Here is a 21811-nt window from a genome sequence, read left to right on the forward strand (position 1 = left end):
TATTCCACCTTACAAGGATAGATACACTTCAGCAGGGCTCCTCTTTTTGCAAGTGTTGGGATTTGTGTGTGAATAAAAGGTGTTTGGCCCGTATCCTCCAAAGTATTTAAGTATATAACTGCCACTGATGTCATTGGGAGTTAGGCACTTAAACACCTTTGATGACCTGAAACTACAGGTCATAAATTTCATAATGTCCAAATCATGAGTGCTATAGCATATCTGCTGGTAAAACAATAATGACACTAGAAGGATTAACATGTGAAACCATACAGATGCTGATAAACACTCAGCAAAAATGCATATTTTTTAGTATCAGTGGGTGAGAATTTGAAATCGCCAACATCAACTGCTATTATAAAGCACATAAAGCAGAAAAACTGGAATTTGGTATCCATAAAGCACAAGTGAAAAAAAATACATTACTGGAAATTTCAAAGGATATGCTACAGGCAGTACAATGGGATGTTTCCTTAGAAACAAAGAACTAGCCACACATTTACTCCAAGTGTAGCACCTTGATATTTGATTCTTCTGTTATGTTCCTGATTTTCATTCATACACTTGACTTTGTTCCTATTGTGGGTTCAGTCTGTGTTACTCTAAGGAAGTTCCAGTACAATACTTTTCAGAGTAACATCCTATCAAGGCATTATAAGTACGAAATGTCATAGTCACATAGCTGCTGATTGTACAATGCACATTAGGAACATGTTCCTGCTAATGTAAATGCTTTATAAATAGAAAAGAAAAAAAAGCAACCTCAGAAACAGATTAACCATCCTTAAACTATAAGACTAACAAGTTTTATATAGTATATGACATTAACAGTTGATGACGAAAGTGCATTTCAAATGATGCAAAACAGTAAATTAAGATCTAATATATTTATGGATGGCAACAGTATCAACAGGTTTAAGAACAAGATGTGTTGAGGAAAAAATCTTGAGTGCAGTACAAACAGAAAATCATACTGTATGTCAAATACATATGGACCATTGGCAAGGAACCACACAGAAAACATACATCCACTGGGAATCAAGAAGTGGTGGAAAGGCCAGATGCAAAAAAGGTTTTCAGATTTAGCAGATAAAAGTAAATGTCTTCTGCCTTTCATTTTAAAGAGGACGTACACAGTCAAAGAGAATATTACAGATTGCTCCAGGAATAATGATAGTATACTACATAGAATTGTATATTGCAGGCCTCAATGCCAAAGAAATTCTTTTCATAGCAACACTGCGAAAATTGCATACTTTTTGCATGCTAAGGAATTTATACTTAGTCCATAATTTAAAATTGGGATGTAGGTAGCCAGCCTGCTGGGATGCTGTGGAACTTTGCAAAAATAATACTGAGGCCATTTCGATACAAGATCCCTATTTACAGTTTCAGCAGAAACATATTCTTAAATAGACAACTGTGTACATACTGAACAGAATCAAAGGGCAGTAGAAAGTAACCGGTGCTCAAAAGAACATCGAAAAATTAGACTACACAGCTTGGCAATTTATTCTGTTAATGGCCAATTCACTCCCTACTGTATGTGTAAAGGTCAATACACTAATTCTGTGGCTCACAAAGAACAAGCAAAGTATTGGTTTAATTCCTTTATCATCGTTTAAAATGTGCTCTTTGTAGGAAGATTATAACTAAGACTATAGAGCAAAGATAAAGCATTAAGTAGAACTAGATGGTGAATGATGCGCTAGAGGCAAAAGGATATATAAGCATTTCTTTGGAGATTTACCTTTTTATTCCATCTCCCCCTGCCCAAGGGCTCTGTATCAGGCCAACCAGTCCTTTCAGCCAAGGGAAGTTGGCTGGGGTGGTGTCTCTCTCTTATTTCGAAGGCCTGATCTATACATAGGTTTTACACTGATTTAACCAAATTAGCGTACAAACTGATTTTGTTAAGCTCATACAACTTTTATGTGTAGACAAAGCCACAATTCCTTTGTGATCGTGTTCAATACAAATAACTGAGCATCAAAGAGGGGAGGCAATGGATTCATAGTGACATTCACATATTTTCAATACCTGGTAAGTGTTTGGGCTGGCAGCAAACACCATTGTGCCTGAGGGGTTTCTATTTAACTGTTGTCGGTTAGGCTTTTAGAACTCTGCAGACTCTCTACCGGATTTATTTCAGGGCCAAAGTAAAATACAGTCATGTTCCTAGTCTGAGCAGTATGAAGAATCTCACAGTGGTCCAGAGAGCAAATAAAAAGAGTGAACATCTGCACAGAGACTTTAACCAACACATAACATTCAGCCTGTCATTTTGACAATAGGCTCACAAAACAAAAGCAGTGGAGCTCTTCATCTGGTGAAACCAGGTGTGGGAGAAAAGTTATGTTCCACTCTGAAGATTTATGATTTCTTTGTTCTGGAAGCTCTGTCCCTTCAGAAGCTCCAGCATGGCAGCTCTTCTCAATCTTAGCTCATGTTGGGGAAACTGGAAAGCCAACTAGTACTCCTTCCTTCTACAGCAAGTAAGAGCATATGTCATATCACTAAGGCTACTTAAGACAGCTGCTAAGCTGTGGTTATCACAATGCTGGGAACTGGCTCTGCCGTGCTTACTCCTGCAAAGACAACTTCATTTTTAAACAGCCGTAGTTGTATATTTCTAAAATCAATATGTCCAGACAGCCTTCTAGGGTATTTATAGTGCACAAATTACTGAGCTCTCTAGCTGTTAAAACCAAAGTATATGCTCTAGAGGGACTCAGAAGATCTTGACAAAATGGACTTGTCCTTGACATATTAGTTTACCTCCATAACTTTCTGTTAATTAAAGTTACATGCAGTAAGGAACACAGCAGGTTTTTGTTCCTTTCTATGTTAATCAGCAAGTTGATGATCAAAAGTAGGCAGTAAATATCAGTAAACTGAAGAAATATCTTAACTGGTTGTTCAAGGAAAATTGTTATCACCCCTGCTACACTATGCATCTGGCAACTTTATGGTGGGTACAAAATTTCTGGAATGGAGAACACCGTCATTATGAAAGTTGAACAAAAATGCTGAATAGTGTCAATATTTCATTCAAACGGTGGGAAGGGAATAAGCCAGCCTACACACAAAGCATTCTAGCAGCCAATAATATACAGACAGATGAGAGCAAAAACATACTTCTAATGCCATCAGTCTAGGACTCCTGCAACACAATGATCATATCTCCTTCAGCTCTTGAGGCAATATTTATGTACCGTACGTCAGCTGTTACCAGAATGCAAGTAAAATTCATAACTGACTGCCACTTATACCATTCACGGGAGCAGTAAGTAGCTGTTGGCTTACACTCTATGAAGTCCAGTATCACAGTAAGAAAGCATAACTACAGCATTTGGTAATCATAGCATTCCTTATTCTCCTGCTGTCACTGAAAGTAAACAGGTTAAATTTCTCTGATGTAGCTATACTTTTAAATACAGTGTTTAAAGAAAACAAATTTGAAAGAATTGCCATGCTTACCATTCTTTTCCTTCCTCCATAAACTGTATATTACAATATAGCTGAAACTATAGGAGTTAATTCCCTACAGTAGGTTATATTAAATGGCACATATAAAGCATTTTAAGGCAGCGGAACGTTTTCGGAATATCTCAGGTGATGAAAAAGGCTAATATAGTACTAATCATATAGTATTTTAATTCAGAAAAAATACGCCCATCTACCTTGACCCTAGCATTGTAAGGGTTGAAAAACCAAACAAGTATGCCATCAAGCATGTCTGAGGAATCCACTAAGCTAGTCTGCTTCTGATACATATTGTGCAAGCCCTTGTCGCTGCAATTATGGTGCAATCACTACACCTGTGAACCTATATAAAAGATGTACAAAATATAAATGTCATTAGGACTTTATATTTTCAAATTTTTTAAATAAACACAAAGTATATATAGGCATATATGTTGTAATTTCAGTGTCAACACTAGCACAGAGTTTGTCTCTTCTAAATACAGACCTGTATACTTCCTATTCCAACACATGCACCTACAAACACATGATCATGCATACAGCTTTACTTTCTGCTGTTTGCAGCAAAGTCAGAATATACACAACTATACATTGTATCAGCTCAAAAGACTGGCAAACCAAGGAGGATGTCATTCAAAAGGAATTCTTTGTGAGCCATTTAAGAAAGAAAGAAAGAAAGAAAGAAAGAAAGAAAGAAAGAAAGAAAGAAAGAAAGAAAGAGGGATATAATTATTTCATCAATAAAAACACTGAAGACTGCAATGATGATCTAAGATTGAAAATGCTTTGCCCAGTAAGTCAAGTGACAGGATTACTCTTGGACAATATACAACAGTGTAGAACTGGTTGCTATCACAACCATAGAACACACATGTATAAAGAGGAGCAGAGCTTTCACATTTCACATCATCATCAAATTCATCCTTGAGTTCAGTCAACTGCCGTCTCTGACTGAAGTGAGAGAGAATAACTATGTGCGGTCATTCTCACAGCAGGTGGTGCTGAAGGTGATCTGGATGCCCACCTGGAAGGTAAGCGTCGATTTGCTGGTCGCGCTGGCCGGGAGAAGCCTTTCCCAGTTGAACATTTAGCTGGCACAGATATCTAGAACACAAATGAAACTACTTGCCTTAACAAGTTATAACAGTCATTCATGGAATGTAAAAGGAATGAAGTGGCATACCTCAAAACAGGTGGTCTTGGGCTATTAAAAGGACCTGAGGATGTATTACATAGCAATGTATAGAATGCAAAGGAACAGACACTTCTATATATAGGAATTCTTACATTAGTTGCAGCATGAGATATGTTGACATGGATGCTAGATACAAGAGAAGACATAAGATTTTAACCCATATGCAAAGCATAAATTAATTGAGCCTGCAGGCACTTTTTCATTTTTGGAACTTATGTGGATGAACTCTTGTGCTGGTTCATAAACATAACTCAATATGCAACAATACACTGAAACAGGATTCCATGTACCTTTCAGATATCGTTTGATGGATCCTGTTGTAATAGCCAAGGCTCATTATACAGGGCTGTTTCCATTACTGTTACATGTAGATGTTTATACTTCATAAATTGTTAATAATGATTATTTATGCATATAGTGTCATAGCTGCATGCAGAGCTTCACAAACACATGAAAGACAATAGTCCAGATTCTGTTCTTTGTTTCAGTAGTGTAAATACAGAGTAGTTACCATAGATGTGATTCTTCAGTGCATTGTGCCATGTGTAGTTCTTTATACCTTTGCAAAGTGAGTGCAGGTAGGTTTAAAATGCTGCCAGTCTGATTAGTTAGTATTTTACACCCACTTTACATAGGCATAAATGACTACACTAGGAGCAAGACAACGGAGAGTCAGGGCCAATGGCTTTAGTAGAGTTACTCTGGATTTATGCCAGTAAAAATAAAATCAAACTCTGGCTCATTGTTCTTGCTCCAAATATTCACTGAGGAAATTTCCTATCAGATTTGCACAGAGCAAAAAAAATCAGAAACTTCTCTCTTTTTTTAAAATTTTTCCGGCTATGGTAGAACAAAGTTGTTTCTACTGAAAACTAGCTGCATACCATAGGCGCGGGACCTAGGGGTGCAGGGGGCGTTGCAGCACCTGCAGATTTTATGTGGGGTTCCAGCTGCCTCTCCCACTCCAGGGTCCCAGCTACCAGCCCTGTGCCTGGGGCTCTGCTGCCACCACTCTTGGGGTCCAGGCTGCCAGCCCCATGCGTGCGGCTCTGCTCCTGGTCCCACTCCCACCCCCAGCTGTGGCCCCAGCCTAAGCCCCTTTACCCACTCCTCCACTCCCGGAGACACAGCCCTGCTCCCAGCCCCAGCTCTAGGGGAGGCACAGACAGAGGTAAGAGGATGGCTTTCAGCACCCCACTATTAGAAAAGTGTTTCAATGCCATTGCTGCACACTGGTGAAGCTGACCCAAAAAAAACCCCAAGCCAACAAAAACACCCTTATGTTAGGCTCAGACCTTGGTCAGAAGAAAATCTATAGGATCAAATTCTCAGCTGTTAAAATCAATGTGGCTCCACTGAAGTCAATGGAATTTTGCCAGTTTGAATTATACCAGTTGACGATCTGACATACTTTTTTTCCCTATGGGGTTTCATAGCTCCAAGTGAGTCTACCCCATTTCTGTGAGGAGCTAATGAAGGTATCATAGAATCATAGAAGTTACTAGGGACAGCAAGGGTCATCTAGTCTACGCCCCTGCCAAGATGCAGGATTTGTTGTGTCTAACCCATCCAAGCCAGATGGCTCTATCCAGCCTCCTTTTGAAAACCACCAGTGAAGGAACTTCTACAACCTCCCTAGGCAATCTGTTCCATTGTCTTACTGTTCTTACAGTTAGGAAGCTTTTCCTGAGATTTAATCTAAATCTGCTGTGCTGCAGTTTGAACCCATCACCTTTTGTCCTGCCCTCTGTGGCAAGAGAGAACAACTTTTCTCTACTTTTTTTATGGCAGCTTTTCAAAAGTAGCTGAAGACTGCTATCACATCCCCCCTTAATCTCCTCTTTTCCAAACTCAGCATACCCAGTTCCTTCAGGCTTTGCTCATATGATTGGCATTCCATCCCTCTGATCATCTTTGTCGCATGATATTCTTATAGATAAACTAGGAAAGTACAATTTAGATGGGGCTACTATAAGGTGGGTGCATAACTGGCTGGATAATCGTACTCAGAGAGTAGTTATTAATGGCTCCCAATCCTGCTGGAAAGGTATAACAAGTGGGGTTCCGCAGGGGTCTCTTTTGGGACCGGCTCTGTTCAATATCTTCATCAACGATTTAGATGTTGGCATAGAAAGTACGTTTATTAAGTTTGCGGACGATACCAAACTGGGAGGGATTGCAACTGCTTTGGAGGACAGGGTCAAAATTCAAAATGACCTGGACAAATCGGAGAAATGGTCTGAGGTAAACAGGATGAAGTTCAATAAAGATAAATGCAAAGTGCTCCACTTAGGAAGGAACAATCAGTTTCACACATACAGAATGGGAAGAGACTGTCTAGGAAGGAGTATGGCAGAAAGAGATCTAGGGGTCATAGTAGACCACAAGCTTAATATGAGTCAACAGTGTGATACTGTTGCAAAAAAAGCAAACGTGATTCTGGGATGCATTAACAGGTGTGTTGTAAACAAGACACGAGAAGTCATTCTTCCGCTTTACTCTGCGCTGGTTAGGCCTCAGCTGGAGTATTGTGTCCAGTTCTGGGCACCGCATTTCAAGAAAGATGTGGAGAAATTGGAGAGGGTCCAGAGAAGAGCAACAAGAATGATTAAAGGTCTTGAGAACATGACCTATGAAGGAAGGCTGAAGGAATTGGGTTTGTTTAGTCTGGAAAAGAGAAAACTGAGAGGGGACATGATAGCAGTTTTCAGGTATCTAAAAGGGTGTCATCAGGAGGAGGGAGAAAACTTGTTCACCTTAGCCTCCAATGATAGAACAAGAAGCAATGGGCTTAAACTGCAGCAAGGGAGATTTAGGTTGGACATTAGGAAAAAAGTTCCTAACTGTCAGGGTAGTTAAACACTGGAATAGATTGCCTAGGGAAGTTGTGGAATCTCCATCTCTGGAGATATTTAAGAGTAGGTTAGATAAATGTCTATTAGGGATGGTCTAGACAGTATTTGGTCCTGCCATGAGGGCAGGGGACTGGACTCGATGACCTCTCGAGGTCCCTTCCAGTCCTAGAGTCTATGAGTCACCTCTGGATTCTTTCCAGTTACTCTACATCCTTTCCTTTGCGGGCTTCCAGCCAGTAGTCTGCTGGAAGAATGTGTGAGAATGCTCCGTTACTGGAAACTTATAGAAGCCCCAGCATGGCACCTTCAGGGGACAAGCAACAGCAATCATTCTGGAGACTGTTCTCTCTGTAGGTTTTGCCATGGGTGCCTGTGTTAAAGCCCTTTGAATAGGTTTTTGAAAAGTCTCACGGGGGGGGGGGGAATGGGCCAGATTCTGATGTTAGTTATAGCAGTGCAAATCTCAAGTAACTACATTGAGGTTAAACTTTAGATTTACACCAGTGTAGCTGAGATCAGAATCTGGTCCCATAGGACTCCTGTATTACACTGATATAGCCCATTACCTTCCATGGAATCACTCCTGATTCACATGGGTGTAAATGAGATAAGAATCACACCAAAAGTGTCTAATATTACATAAACAGATATTTTGGACTGTCTCATAGACTCATAGACTTTAGGGTCAGAAGGGACCAATGTGATCATCTAGTCTGACCCCCTGCACAAAGCAGGCCACAGAACCCTACCCATCCACTTCTATAACAAACCCCTAACCTATGTCCGAATTATTGAAGTCTTCAAATTGTGGTTTGAAGACCTCAAGCTGCAGAGAATCCACCAGCAAGTGACCCATGCCCCATGCTGCAGAGGAAGGTGAAAAAACTCCAGGGCCTCTGCCAATCTGCCCTGGAGGAAAATTCCTTCCCGACCCCAAATATGGCAATCAGCTAAACCCTGAGCATGTGGGCAAGACTCACCAGTCAGCACTCAGGAAAGAATTCTCTGCAGTAACTCAGATCCCATCCCATCCAACATCCCGTCACCGATCACTGGGCATACTTATCTGCTGATAATCAAAGATCAATTGCCAAAATTAAGCTATCCCATCACACCATCCCTTCCATAAACTTATCAAGCTTAGTCTTAAAGCCAGATATGTCTTTTGCACCCACTACTCCCCTTAGAAGGCTGTTCCAGAACTTCACTCCTCTAATGGTTAGAAACCTTCGTCTAATTTCAAGTCTAAACTTCCTAGTGTCCAGTTTATACCCATTTGTTCTTGTGTATACATTGGTACTAAGCTTAAATAATTCCTCTCCCTCCCTAATATTAATCCATCTGATATATTTATAAAGGGCAAGCATATCCCCCCTCAGCCTTCTTTTGGCTAGACTAAACAAGCCAAGCTCTTTGAGTCTCTTCATATGACAGGTTTTTCCATTCCTCGGAATCATCCTAGTAGCCCGTCTCTGAACCTGTTCCAGTTTGAATTCATCCTTCTTAAACATGGGAGACCAGAACTGCATACAGTATTCCAGGTGAGGTCTCACCATGGCCTATATTAACGGTACTAACACCTCCTTATCTTTGCTGGAAATACCTCGCCTGATGCATCCTAAAACCGCATTAGCTTTTTTAACGGCCATATCACCTTGGTGGCTCATAGTCATCCTGCAATCAACCAATACTCCAAGGTCCTTCCCCTCCTCTGTTGCTTCCAACTAATGCTTCCCCAATGTATATCTAAAATTCTTATTATTAATCCCTAAGTGCATGACCTTGCACTTTTCACTATTAAATTTCATCCTATTAATATTACTCCAGTTTACAAGGTCATCCAGATCTTCCTGTATGATATCCTGGTCCTTCTCCGTGTTAGCAATACCCCCAGCTTTGTGTCATCCGCAAACTTTATTAGCACATCCGCTTTTTGTGCCAAGGTCAGTAATGAAAAGGTTAAATAAGATTGGTCCCAAAACCGATCCTTGAGGAACTCCACTAGTAAGCTCCTTCCAGCCTGACAGTTCACCCCTTCAGTACGACCCGTTGGAGTCTCCCTTTTAACCAGTTCCTTATCCACCTTTCAATTTCATATTGATCCCCAACTTTTCCCAATTTAACTAATAATTTCCCCATGTGGAACTGTGTCAATGCCTTACTGAAATCGAGGTAAATTAGGTCTACTGCATTTCCTTTGTCTAAATAATCTGTCACCTTCTCAAAGAAGGAGATCAGGTTGGTTTGGCACGATCTACCCTTAGTAAAACCATGTTGTAATTTGTCCCAATTACCATTGACCTCAATGTCTTTAACTACTTTCTCCTTCAAAATTTTTTCCAAGACCTTACATACTACAGATGTCAAACTAACAGGCCTATAGTTACTCGGATCACTTTTTTTCCCTTTCTTAAAGATAGGAACTACATTAGCAATTCTCCAGTCGTACGGTACTGTCATAAACAGATAGCTAAGGGTTAATGTCTCTTTCACCTGAAAAAAATGTAACCTGAAGCACCTGACCAGAGGACCAAATCAGGAAACAGGATTTTTTCAACTCTGGGTGGAGGGAAGTTGGTGTCTGAGTTCTTTGTCTTCTGTCTGCCTCTCTCTCAGCTATGAGGAGTGATTTCTATTTCCTGCTCTCTAATCTTCTGTTTCCAAGTTGTGAGTACAGAGATCATAAAAACAATAAGGGTTATTGTTTTTTTTCTTTTGTATTTACATGTCTATAGTTGCTGGAGTGCTTTGAATTGTATTCTTTTTGAATAAGGCTGTTTATTCATATTTCTTTTAAGCAATTGACCCTGTATTTGTCACCTTAATACAGAGAGACCATTTGTATGTATTTTTCTTTCTTTTTTATATAAAGCTTTCTTTTAAGATCTGTTGGAGTTTTTCTTTAGTGAGGAACTCCAGGGAATTGGGTCTGCAGCTCACCAGGGAATTGGTGGGAGGAAGAAGTCAGGGGAGACCTGTGTGTTTTAGATGTACTAGCCTGACTTTGCATTCCCTCTGGGTGAAGAGGGAAGTGCTTTTGTTTCCAGGACTGGAATTAGAGAGGGTGGACTCCCTCTGCTTAGATTCACGGAGGTTGCTTCTGTGTATCTCTCCAGGAACACCTGGGGGGGGAAGGGAAAAGGTTTATTTCCCTTTGTTGTGAGACTCAAGGGATTTGGGTCTTGGGGTCCCCAGGGAAGGTTTTTGGGGGGACCAGAGTGCCCCAAAACACTCTAATTTTTTGGGTGGTGGCAGCAGTACCAGGTCCAAGCTGGTAACTAAGCTTGGAGGTTTTCATGCTAACCCCCATATTTTGGACGCTAAGGTCCAAATCTGGGACTAGGTTTTGACAGGTACAACCCCTGAGTTTACCAATTCATTAAAAATTCTCGCTAATGGGCTTGCAATTTCATGCGCCACTTCCTTTAATATTCTTGGATGAGGATTGTCTGGGCCCTCCGATTTTGTCCCATTAAGCTGTTCAAGTTTGGCTTCTACCTCAGATGTGGTAATATCCACCTCCATATCCTCATTCCCGTTTGTCATCCTTCCATTATCCCTAAGCTCCTCATTAGCCTTATTAAAGACTGAGGCAAAGTACTTATTTAGATATTGGGCCATGCCTAGGTTATCCTTAACCTCCTTTCCATCCTCAGTGTTTAGCGGTCCCACTTCTTCTTTCTTTGTTTTCTTCTTATTTATATGGCTATAGAACCTTTTACTATTGGTTTTAATTCCCTTTGCAAGGTCCAACTCTACTTGGCTTTTAGCCTTTCTCACTTTATCCCCACATGTTCTGACCTCACTAAGGTAGCTTTCCTTGCTAATCCCACCCTTCTTCCAGTCCTTGTAGGCTTTCTGCTTCTTCTTAATCACCTCTCTGAGATGCTTGCTCATCCAGGTTGGTCTACAACTCCTGCCTATGGTTTTTTTCCCCTTTCTTGGGATGCAGGCTTCTGATAGTTTCTGCAGCTGCGACTTAAAGTAATTCCAGGCCTCCTCCGCATTTAGATCCACAAGTTCTTCAGTCCAGTCCACTTCCCTAACTAATTTCCTTAATTCTTTAAAGTTAGCCCTCGAGAAGTCAAAAATCCTAGTCCCAGATCTATTTTTGTTTATCCTTCCATCTAGTTTGAACTGAATTAGCTCATGATCACTCGAACCAAGGTTGTCCCCTACAACCATTTTTTCTATGAGGTCCTCACTACTCACCAAAACAAATCTAAAATGGCATCCCTCTTGTTGGTTCTTCAACTACTTGGTGAAGAAATCCATCTGCTATCACATCCAGAAAAATCTGAGCCCTATTATTCTTGCTAGCACTTATCCTCCAGTCTATATCTGGGAAGTTAAAGTCTCCCATGATCACACATTTCCCATTAGTGTTTACTTCATTAAAAACATTGAAGAGGTTTCTATCCATATCCAAATCAGATCCCGGTGGTCTGTAGCACACCCCAAGCACTATCTCAGGGGAGCTCTGGTAGCTCTCTTTCCCAGTGTGATTTTTGCCCAGACAGACTCTGTTTTGTCCATTTCATCACTTCTTATTTCTTTACAGTTAACCTCCTCATTGACGTACAATGCTACTCCACCACCTTTCCCTTTATTTCTGTCTTTCCTAAACAGCACATAGCCTTCAATACCTGTACTCCAGTCATGACTACTATTCCACCATGTTTCTGTTATCCCTATAATATGCGGTTTCACTTCCTGCACCAGTAGCTCTAGTTCCTCCATTTTGTTCCCTAGGCTCCTCACCAGTGTACAGACATCTTAATTTTTGCCATTTGGCTTCACTGACATTCTTTACCCTGTTAGGCAGAGACATTCTACCACCAGCATCACCTGTTAGTCTGCTATCTACACTACCTTTCCTCCTTGTGTCAATTCTTCTGTCCACGGCTGTAACCCTCTTACTTTGTTTACTTCCCTCTCAAGGTTAAATTCCGACGTGGAGATCTCCTGGACATCTCCCAACCATCTCCCCCAAATTCCTAGTTTAAAGCTCTCTTAATCCGTTCGGCGAACCTCCATCCTAGAAGTCTATTCCGTCCTTACTCAGGTGAAGTCCATCCTGCGAGAACAGTCTTCTGTCCATAATGCTTCCCAACGGCCGTACATCCCAAAGCCCTCCTTATCGCCCACTGCCTGAGCATCTGTTGACTGCCATAGTCTTGTTACACCTTGTTGCCCTTCTCTAGGAACTGGCAGAATTCCACTGAAGATCATCTGAGCCTCCATTTCCTTAAGTGTCTTCCCCAGTCTTGTCCCATTTAAGTGGCTTGTTTCTGAAGTTGGGTATTAAATCTTACTCTGGTAACTTCTGTCTCTCTTTGCCTTGTTTGACTTGCTTCCCAACACACTGGCTGAGTTCCTCTGAACTCTTGCTTTCCTTGCTCTACCTGGAGCATTTCGAAATACTGACTCAATGTCTCACAACTCCCATCTGTGAACTCAGAATCTGACTGTGTCCACTTATCTTTGCAGCATTTAGAATTATACAAAGAAGTCACGGTTGATTTTTCATAGTTTTTCAAAAGTTTTTCAACAACTCCATAGTTTGACCTTGAGTCAGCTGAACGTGGGCGACCAGATAAATTAATTGGTCTCCAATCATGCTCGTGAAGCATATGCCGGTAGCCACTGGTGCTTGGAAGTCCATTTATTTGCTTTTGTTGCCCTGTTGTTCTGGCAGTTTTGGTTGAATTGCAGGGATCCTGTTTCTTTGCTGCAGAGAGTCTGGGATTTGAAACAAAAGATGCATTTACAGTTTCTGTTCTGTTAACCATACAGTCACAGCCTGGGCCACAGTGTTTATGATCTCCAGTTGGTGTTTGAAGCTTCTGATTTTCTTGCAAAGATTTGTTGCATTTATCTGTATGAAATACAGTCCTGTTAAATTCATCAATCTTTGCTGCCAATGTTTCATTTCTTTGGGCCTTTGGCAGCATTGCAGGGTCACAGGAGTCATTATTATAATGTAGAACATTAGGAGATTTAGGGCAATGTCTCCTGTGCACATTCTCTGTTTGCACCATATTTCCATCTGAACAGCTTTTCTGGGCAGACAATGGGGAAGATCCATTCTGAGTACCTTTTCCAAGCTTGCTCACATCACATGACCATGTGTTGTGACAAAAACCTGCCGCTACATTGCACTCAGAGACTCTCTCTTTTTTGGCTATAGGTACTGAAGCAGTTACCACTGCACCACCTTTCACAGACTTCCCTTCATTTACATGTGCCACTGGAGCTTCACTCTGTTTTGCAAGAGAAGGATTAATACATTTCCTTCCATTCCTACCCTCCTGAATCTTACAGTTGCTTCTGCTGCCTGAATCTTTTATGGGTACTTCAGAGACATGTACAGCTGCAGAAAGTGAGCTTGTCAGATGTCGAGAAGTGCTCCGTGGAGGAACTGGGGGGGCTTCTTTTTTTGGCCAGGGCATGAAGTTGCTTCCTCTATCACCAGTAAGAGAGCTACAAGGCAAATCTTTCAAACTCCTGTTGGCACTCATCAAGTTCTTCCTGTTATTTTGTCCTTCTGTTTCAAAGGTGAGGGAAGAAGTTTGTGGTTCATTGCAGGACACACGGTTCATCTCAGGCATAATAACTGTGTTTTGGGTTTCTTCAAATTCATCCAGAAAAGGAAGTGACTTCATTCTGTACATAAAAGAAGAGGCGTTTTTAGTGACAAGTGATGAGGATGTTCGTCCTAAGAAGTCATCTGGGAAAAGGAAGGGAAGGCTTAACCTGTAGGTATGTGGACAGAGCACAAGGGCACTGCCTGACCTCTAAGCAGAACAAAGGGTTAACCCCAGCACAGCTTCCCACTCCCAGTACACAGGTGATCAGAAGAAGGTTTTTAAGATTGGATGTTTGAAAAGATTTTGAGGCAATTCCACTGCTATGTACACAGGGAAGAAGGCCTACCCTATGATGGAAGAGTTTGAAGGAACCTCAGCAAAGGGAATCTTGCAGTGTATTCCTCCCCTCCATCCCCCCACCTAAGTCCCCTCTAACAGGTTTTACTGTAGGAAGGAGGACGGGCCCTCTAATTTGTACTGAGTTTAGTGGGAGTTGGCATGAGTATTTGAGTGAGGAGAGCCTCTGCATGTAGTCATTGGCTTGTGCAAATGTCTTAATATTCATGGTGAGAGCACAAAAGTGTCATTTATAGTTCATGCAATAATCACATTTTCCAGCACACATTCACAAAGTGTACACCATTTCCTTCACAGATATTGATGTTAAAGTAATCATACACTGTGGAAAGACTGTGGGCTGCCCATGCATAGATGTGCTGGGGGAAGACTCCAAGGAACCCCTCTGTACCTCTGACCCCTCAGCAAGAGCCTGGCACAATATTCGTATGTATCTACAAGGCGATAGGTGTTAGCTGCCTAGAAAATGACAGGGTGAGAGGTCAGGTCTGTGCTCATCAGAGTTTGCTGAACATGGAGAGGGAAACACAATGCATCCTCTCCAAGAGTGGTGTAGCTGCCACACAAGTGTGGGCTTCCCAGGAGTCCCAAGGAGGAATTCTGCCAGAATCAGCCAAAAAACCTTCTGGGTACTCGGCTGCTATGTGTCCCCACCGAACCCCTGCCAGACAGCCTGTCACACCAAGGGCACAATCTAGCCCTCTGTGCATTTTATGTACAACCCTGTGTAAGGAACGGTCCCTAACAGTATTTCCCCATAAGGAACCCAAGGTCACTATGTTTGCAGTGGATGGGGTGTTGGTGGAGAGGAAAAATCATTTGCTACTGTTCTTTTCAGCATGCAGCTTACTTCTCCCTGATGTGGCCAGCCATCTCCTCTAGAGTGAGTTTGTGTGTGTGTGTGTGTGTGCGCGCGCGCGAACGCAAAGTGGGGGGAGAGGGAGGGAAGTCACTCCCTGCCCCCCTGCTCCCTGTAGGGAGTATCTGATGCAAATCCCTTGCAGTCCCTCCAGCATCCAGTGCTGAGATCTAGTTAACCCTAACATGACACAGAGTGGGAACAAAAATCTTTCGTCCTGTCTACTCCACTACTGTGTTAGGGCTAGGCACAATCTAGCCCTACATAAGTACAGATATCAGTTTATATATTTTGGAAGCACACTGCATTTTTTGTAACTAAAATATGAGTTTGAAACATATTTTGGTTTTCACTGGGATTCCTTACACTGAGCACTGAGAAACTGAGCACTGGGCCCTATCCAGCTCCTGACCAATTCAATCACAAATTTCCCTTTAACTTGAATGGGCTCAGGAATAGGCCCATTGTTGCCATTCTTCCCCTAACATAAATAGGCCAGATGTGTTTTTACCTCTGTGGTTGGGCTTCTTTCGAATTTCCTCTTGATAGCTGCATAACTCTTCACTAACTTTCGCCAGTTCTTTAAGAGCCTTTACAAATATAAATAATGTTACCTTAGCATGAACAATAATCTCCAGAATGTTTTACACCCAATGATGATTTACACAGGAGAGTCCTGTGCAGAAGGGAATAGCACAGAAAGGTCTCCAAGTTATGGACCAAAGTAAATAGCATGGCACTAGTATATTTAAACAAAAGTTTATATACTCAACAGTAACAAACTGAAGGGGAAGGGGAAACATTCCCTGGCTGGGAAGTTGTTGCATCCTGAGACTCAGAGGACATATACTCTGGGTAGAGAGAGAAGGATTTCATCATGTTCCCTACATTTGCTGAAAGACTGTTACTCTCGTACTTACTGCATTGAGATCACCAGCATAACTACTGGTATCTTTCTTAGGAGTTTTCAAGCTGAGGAGGTCTTCATGTTTTCCTGTTGTCAAAGGCCAGACTGTTCTTAATACAACACTGTTTTTCCTCTGAGTTCTAGTTTCTTTACATTCTTGTTCTGATTTACTGAGCAAATTCTTTTCTTCCATCCAGTCATTTGCCAAGTTGTGTTGACAGTTCAGTTCTGCTTTGTCACTCCGTTCTGAAGTAGGGGAATATACAGATAGCTGCAGCATCTTGCTTTGAATGGCCTTATTATCCCGGACATTCATATTGCTCTCCCGCCTTAGTTTTACCTCCTGGTAAAGCTGAAAAGGCAATAAAGCACCCTATTTAATCAAAGTAGAGTTATGAGCTTGTAGGATAAAGGACCATATTTATCGTCTGTTTTAAACTGTGTTACAAAGCTCCTAAGCATTCATTCAGTAAAATCACTTGTGGGCTGAAAGACTTGATATGTACTTTTAGCTAAGAGATGCTGAGTCCTAAGTTGAATGGCCAATGGGTCATTCTATTATCACAAGGTGTGAAGAAGGTTTGTTACAATTCCCCAAATCTTTGCTATATTTTAATCTATGGCTTAGAGATATGGAATGGGGTTCCAGAAGATCTCACAAGTTAAGCACCTCTGAGCTGGGTCAGTAATTAGGTGGTAAACTGCCAGGAAACACCAATGTGCTCCAGAACATTCTGCTGGTCTTAAACAAGTGAAACTCTCTCTCTGTGAATCAATACTGAATCAAAACTCCAGGATGGTGTTGGATGGCAATGTGCTGGTGTCTTTTTGATGAGGTCCTGAGATCCTCTGCCTCCACTAGTAAAAGCAAAGGCATTGTTAACTCAGGTGTCCTGGCATATTCTAATTTGGGGAATTATAATACAAAGGCTTCCGTTTACAGTCCCTTGCATGCAAAGATCCCAAAGCTCCTTACCAACATTAATTCATTCTCACAACACCCATGTGAGTAGACAAGGGATACAGCCGTTTCTGAGCTGAAACACACCTGCTCTTTAACAGTGCACAGCACAGTCTGTAACACAATTTAGGACAGACAGAAAAGAAAAATACTGCATCTGCTTGAAACTGCATAGAAATATGGGTAGGTAGAATGCAATTACTAGAGTTGGGAATTTGGCTAGGTCACTGAGATTTACACATTCCTATTTTCAGTTGAAAAGGGAGGTGGACTTGTTAATGACCACAAGCGGTCATTACATCTCACTCAAAAGCTATCAGGCCTGATTCTCCCACTAAGGCTACTTTACACTGCTCTGGCAGCATAAAAGGGCATTACACTATGTGTAAATTACAATTACATTCACTTTGAAGTCCCTTTACGCTGCAAGAGCTGTGTCAAAGGGCCTTAGTGTAACTGAGAATTAGGCCCATCATCTCCAATACCATAGAGCCAACTAACAAAATAGCAGATGATTATTAACTGTAATAATAATTTATTATTTATATTACAGTAGCATATAAAGGTCCCAGTCAGGCTGGGGCTCCATTGATCTAGATGCTGTAAATGACAGAAAGGAAATCTGATTCCTGCCCCAAACAGCATATATATACATATAGGGCTCACGTTACTAACCACTGAAATGTAGTCACTTCTGTGGCAAAACAAGGCAACTAGTTAACAAATCACAGCAACATCACCACATTTAAGGCACGAAGTAGAGAAGAATATCATATTCAAATCCAATAGAAATCACAGCTGAAACATAGGAGGCAGACATCAGAGGTACATTGGAGCCTGAGAGCTGCATATGTCTGTGAGTCATTTGGCTCCATTTTCCTTTTCCATTTTATTATTTTCCTTTCATGCGAACAATCTCTTCCTTACATTCCTAGTGGTTGCAGAAAGCAAGCAAGAATATTTTCATGTGTATATTAGAATAAATTTGTGCATTAGCAAGTGGCAGAGGGTTTTGTTCAGATGACAACTTTGGTGTAAAAGAATAATAAATAAATTACTTATGCTATGCTTGAAAGGAAGTGAATTAGAATTGATAGAAAGTAAATGATCGCTAAAGTGTAAATATTCTTTGTGTCTAGCCTCTGTTTACTGTAATCCTTTTTTCTAATAAATGTCGTCAGTAAATATAGCAGGTCCTTGCAGGAATAAATTTCTCATTTCCTGAGCAACTCATTCTTTGATTCATGGAATTCCCTTTGATGTCAATGAATAAAGTAGTGCATAATTTATCCCAGCCAGAGAGGTATATTTTATAATGCCTGTATTAGAATTTTGTTGATAAACATGCATTCACGTAAGCCAGTGGTTCTCAACAAGGGGTATGCATACCCATGGGAGCACACAGAGGTCTTCCAAGGGGTACATCCATTCATCTAGATATTTGTCTACTTTTAAAACAGACTACATAAAAAGCACTGGCGAAGTCAGTACGAACTCAAATTTCATACAATGACTTGTTTACACTGCTCTATATACTGTACACAGAAATGTAAGTACAATATTTATATTCCAATTGATTTATTTTATAATTATATGATAAAATGAGAACATAAGCAATTTTGCAGTAATAGTGTGCTGTGATACAAAATCGACAAAAATAGAAAAAAGTAAGCAAGTTGTTTTTAAGTGAGGTGCAACTTGGGGTACACAAGACAATTCAGACTCCTGCAAGGGATACAGTAATCAGGAAAGGTTGAGAGCCAATGACCTAAGCCCCATACAGACATGTCTGCTACTTTTTAAAATGCATGTACGATGCACACTGTGCCCAGAATCTCTGGCTATGGTAAATGCTGCCAGCAAATTTGACCTAAGACCAATGCTTCAAAGTGACATCTCAAGTTTTGACTCTCTATCTATGGTTATAAAATTAACAATATCTCAAATACTCCCACAGCTCAGACCTTGAATCCTGCCATTAAACCATTAAACAGTGGCAGACACGGAAACGGAAAATGGTTCAGAGAGAAAAACCATGAAGTGGCCTTGGGCCACCAAATAAGACTTTAGAAAAATGTTCATTTTTACAGTGTTGTTTACACTCAAAAATCCAAAGTACCTCTTCTATTTTCTTCTGCATGACCTTCCACTGACTTTCCCACTCCTTCCTTTCACTGTCAAATCTCTCCAACAGTTCCATCTTCTCTTTGGTCCAGTTCCTCTCCGTATTCTCCAGTTGTTTATGCAGGTCCATTGCTGCACTATGAGTATCAACTAAAAGGTGTTTCTGCTCCTCTTTTTTTCTGAATGTTTCCTGGAAGCTGGGATTGATTTTATCAGAATAAGTCTTTCTTGTCTTTGATTCTAGCTTCAAACGAAGAGAAAAAAAATATAGCAGACAGCACATTCCATTAATTTCAATTGTATCAAAGCTTGCTATCTGTATCAGGATCATAAAGATAAACATATACACTACAATAGAAGTATGGATGAACTGGAATACACAACAGAAAAAGGAGTTCCAACCCCTTCTCTCCCCTCAAAAAAGTGGTATCTGATAACAAATTTAGTCTGTCATTCTACATGCTGTACCTGAATAGCATACACATAGGGAATAGTCCTACAAATGGGTAATATTCAAATGTGCTCTCCTTTAGATGAAGCAGAAGTGCTATAACCGCACTTGATCCTGCAAGATACTGAGAGCCTCTTGCAAGATGCTGAGCACCCTCAATTCCCGTTGTAGCGAATGGCAGTTCAAGGCCTTGGAACCTTCCAAGATCTGACCTTTAGGCAGAATGGCCAAGAATGCTGTCTGTGTGCTACATCTAAACTGTTCACAAGACAACTAGAAATCTAAAGATAGGAAGTTTGCTCAGAACAATTGAGACTTCACACTGGAACATTTAAAAACATTAGTGTTATATGTATACTTTTAATTACACAAAAGGAAACATGCCATTATGGGGGGAAACCATAAATCGTTTATGTACATACATATACATCAGACACAATATAAAAGCTTAATGTATTTTGGTTTTACAAATCTAAATAAATATATTAGTCCCATGGCATGGGTCTGGAAGACAGTAGAACAGGGCTCTAACCCCAACTCTGACCAGGGTGACCAGATGAGATGAAGAAAATATCGGGGAGAAAAAAAAAAGCCGAGTGCTGTCAGCAGAGCAATGGTGATAGATTTTATAGACCTGATTCTCACTCATTCAATTTTTACACCAGTGGCTTACTAATAATCAGCAGATTTGCTGGTGATTTACACAAACATGAGGTCAGAATAACAACCATTAATTCATTTTTGGGAGCAAGAGTTTGCCAGCCTGATATGGTATGATGTACTGTATACACAGTTGGGTGAGTTCCTTAAATTTGTTGTGTTAATCTGGTGAACACAGATATTCATAACCATTCACAATAAGCTTGCAGATTGCATTGTTTAGTGATCAGAGGCTGTGTCAATATTATTTGTCAGGTCACAAAAACTACTCCCTTTATTGAACATGTTTGTGATTACTAGTTTACGTCTAATTTTGTAATTACCTTTTTGTGCCACATACAAAGCTCTCCTCACCCCTTTACTGGGCAAAGCAGATTGATTCAGCTGTGGCTGCTACATGATCACTGCTTACCGTCTGTTTTTCTTTCAGCCAGCTGACAAGTTGACATCTAATTCAGATTCAGCTTCTTTCATTAACAAGTGAGTTGTGAACTCAGCTGAGGACCAACAGGTTACTTGCATCAGTGTATTAGATGAAGTCCTGATACAGTACATCTCAACTGGCAAGCACTTAAGGCCTGATTCAACTGCCACCACAGCCAATGGCAGTCATGCCTCTGACTCAGTGCAAGCTGGATTGGGGCCTAAGAGGGCAGGAACTCCCTTCACTGAACCTCCCTGTCGCTCTCTTTCAAGATCACAGTAATACCACAGAGTTATTTACCTGTGCAATGCGGCATTTAAGCTCAGCTCTTTCAAGCTCCCACTCAGATCCGTCATTGGAACACTGAGACTGCCAAAAGCTTCTTCTTTTTATTTCCTTCTTTAGCTCTGCCTGAGCCATAGGAGCACCCACAGCTCAGCACCCACCAACCACAGTTGTTCAGTGGCACTGCCGATCAGCTATTTGGTGCTCCCCCGATCAGCTAATTGGGGCTCTGACAAACAGCTGATTGGCTCAGGAAGGGGGTGGAGCAGAAGCAGGGCCTCAAGGGGCTCAAGTGGGGGCAGGAAGAGGTGGAGCAAGGGTGGTGTGGGGGCAGGGCCTCGGGGTGGAGTGGGGATGACGCACTCCTGGGGAAAACTAAAGGTCAGCACCTATGGCTTGAACCACTTCCAAAACAGACTTCAGATCCAGCAAAACACTTCTGTTTTCATCTACCTAGAAACATTCAGGGTAGCTTTACAAATAAAGATCTCTGACACTAACAGAACTGCTCCAAGACAACTCAGCATTCTTAATATGACATATGACATAAGTCCACTATTAGTTTGTTGTTTCCGATAGGCTCATGGGTTCATGCTGAAGCCAGCCAGTCTATGGAGCTGGCCCCTCTCCAGGGCCAAGGTTCTAGCTCAGTACCAG

The 21811-nt window shown here is 41.2% G+C and overlaps 2 protein-coding genes across 4 annotated transcripts in view; both read right to left on the bottom strand.

The window, feature by feature from the left end:
- Positions 1 to 784: 784 nt before the first annotated feature.
- KIAA0408 (KIAA0408 ortholog) lies at positions 785 to 19414 on the bottom strand. Its single transcript, XM_030556263.1, has 5 exons — positions 19330 to 19414; positions 16263 to 16495; positions 15855 to 15932; positions 12853 to 14204; positions 785 to 4592 (listed from the first exon to the last, which is right to left on the bottom strand). Exons 2-5 carry the CDS (start codon positions 16440 to 16442, stop codon positions 4574 to 4576), a joined length of 1629 nt encoding a protein of 542 aa, XP_030412123.1. The 5' UTR covers positions 16443 to 16495; positions 19330 to 19414; the 3' UTR covers positions 785 to 4573.
- A 53-nt stretch (positions 19415 to 19467) lies between these two features.
- SOGA3 (SOGA family member 3) overlaps positions 19468 to 21811 on the bottom strand; it is a 59995-nt gene continuing 57651 nt past the window's right edge. For 2 of the 3 annotated variants that reach the window (XM_030556262.1, XM_030556259.1), the window contains exon 10: positions 19468 to 19578. The gene's annotated coding sequence lies outside the window, so the exon portion shown is untranslated. The remainder of the gene's footprint in view (positions 19579 to 21811) is intronic. The other variant, XM_030556261.1, reaches the window with a different exon arrangement.

This window comes from Gopherus evgoodei, chromosome 3, assembly GCF_007399415.2.
Source record: "Gopherus evgoodei ecotype Sinaloan lineage chromosome 3, rGopEvg1_v1.p, whole genome shotgun sequence".
NCBI classification, from domain to species: Eukaryota; Metazoa; Chordata; order Testudines; family Testudinidae; genus Gopherus; species Gopherus evgoodei.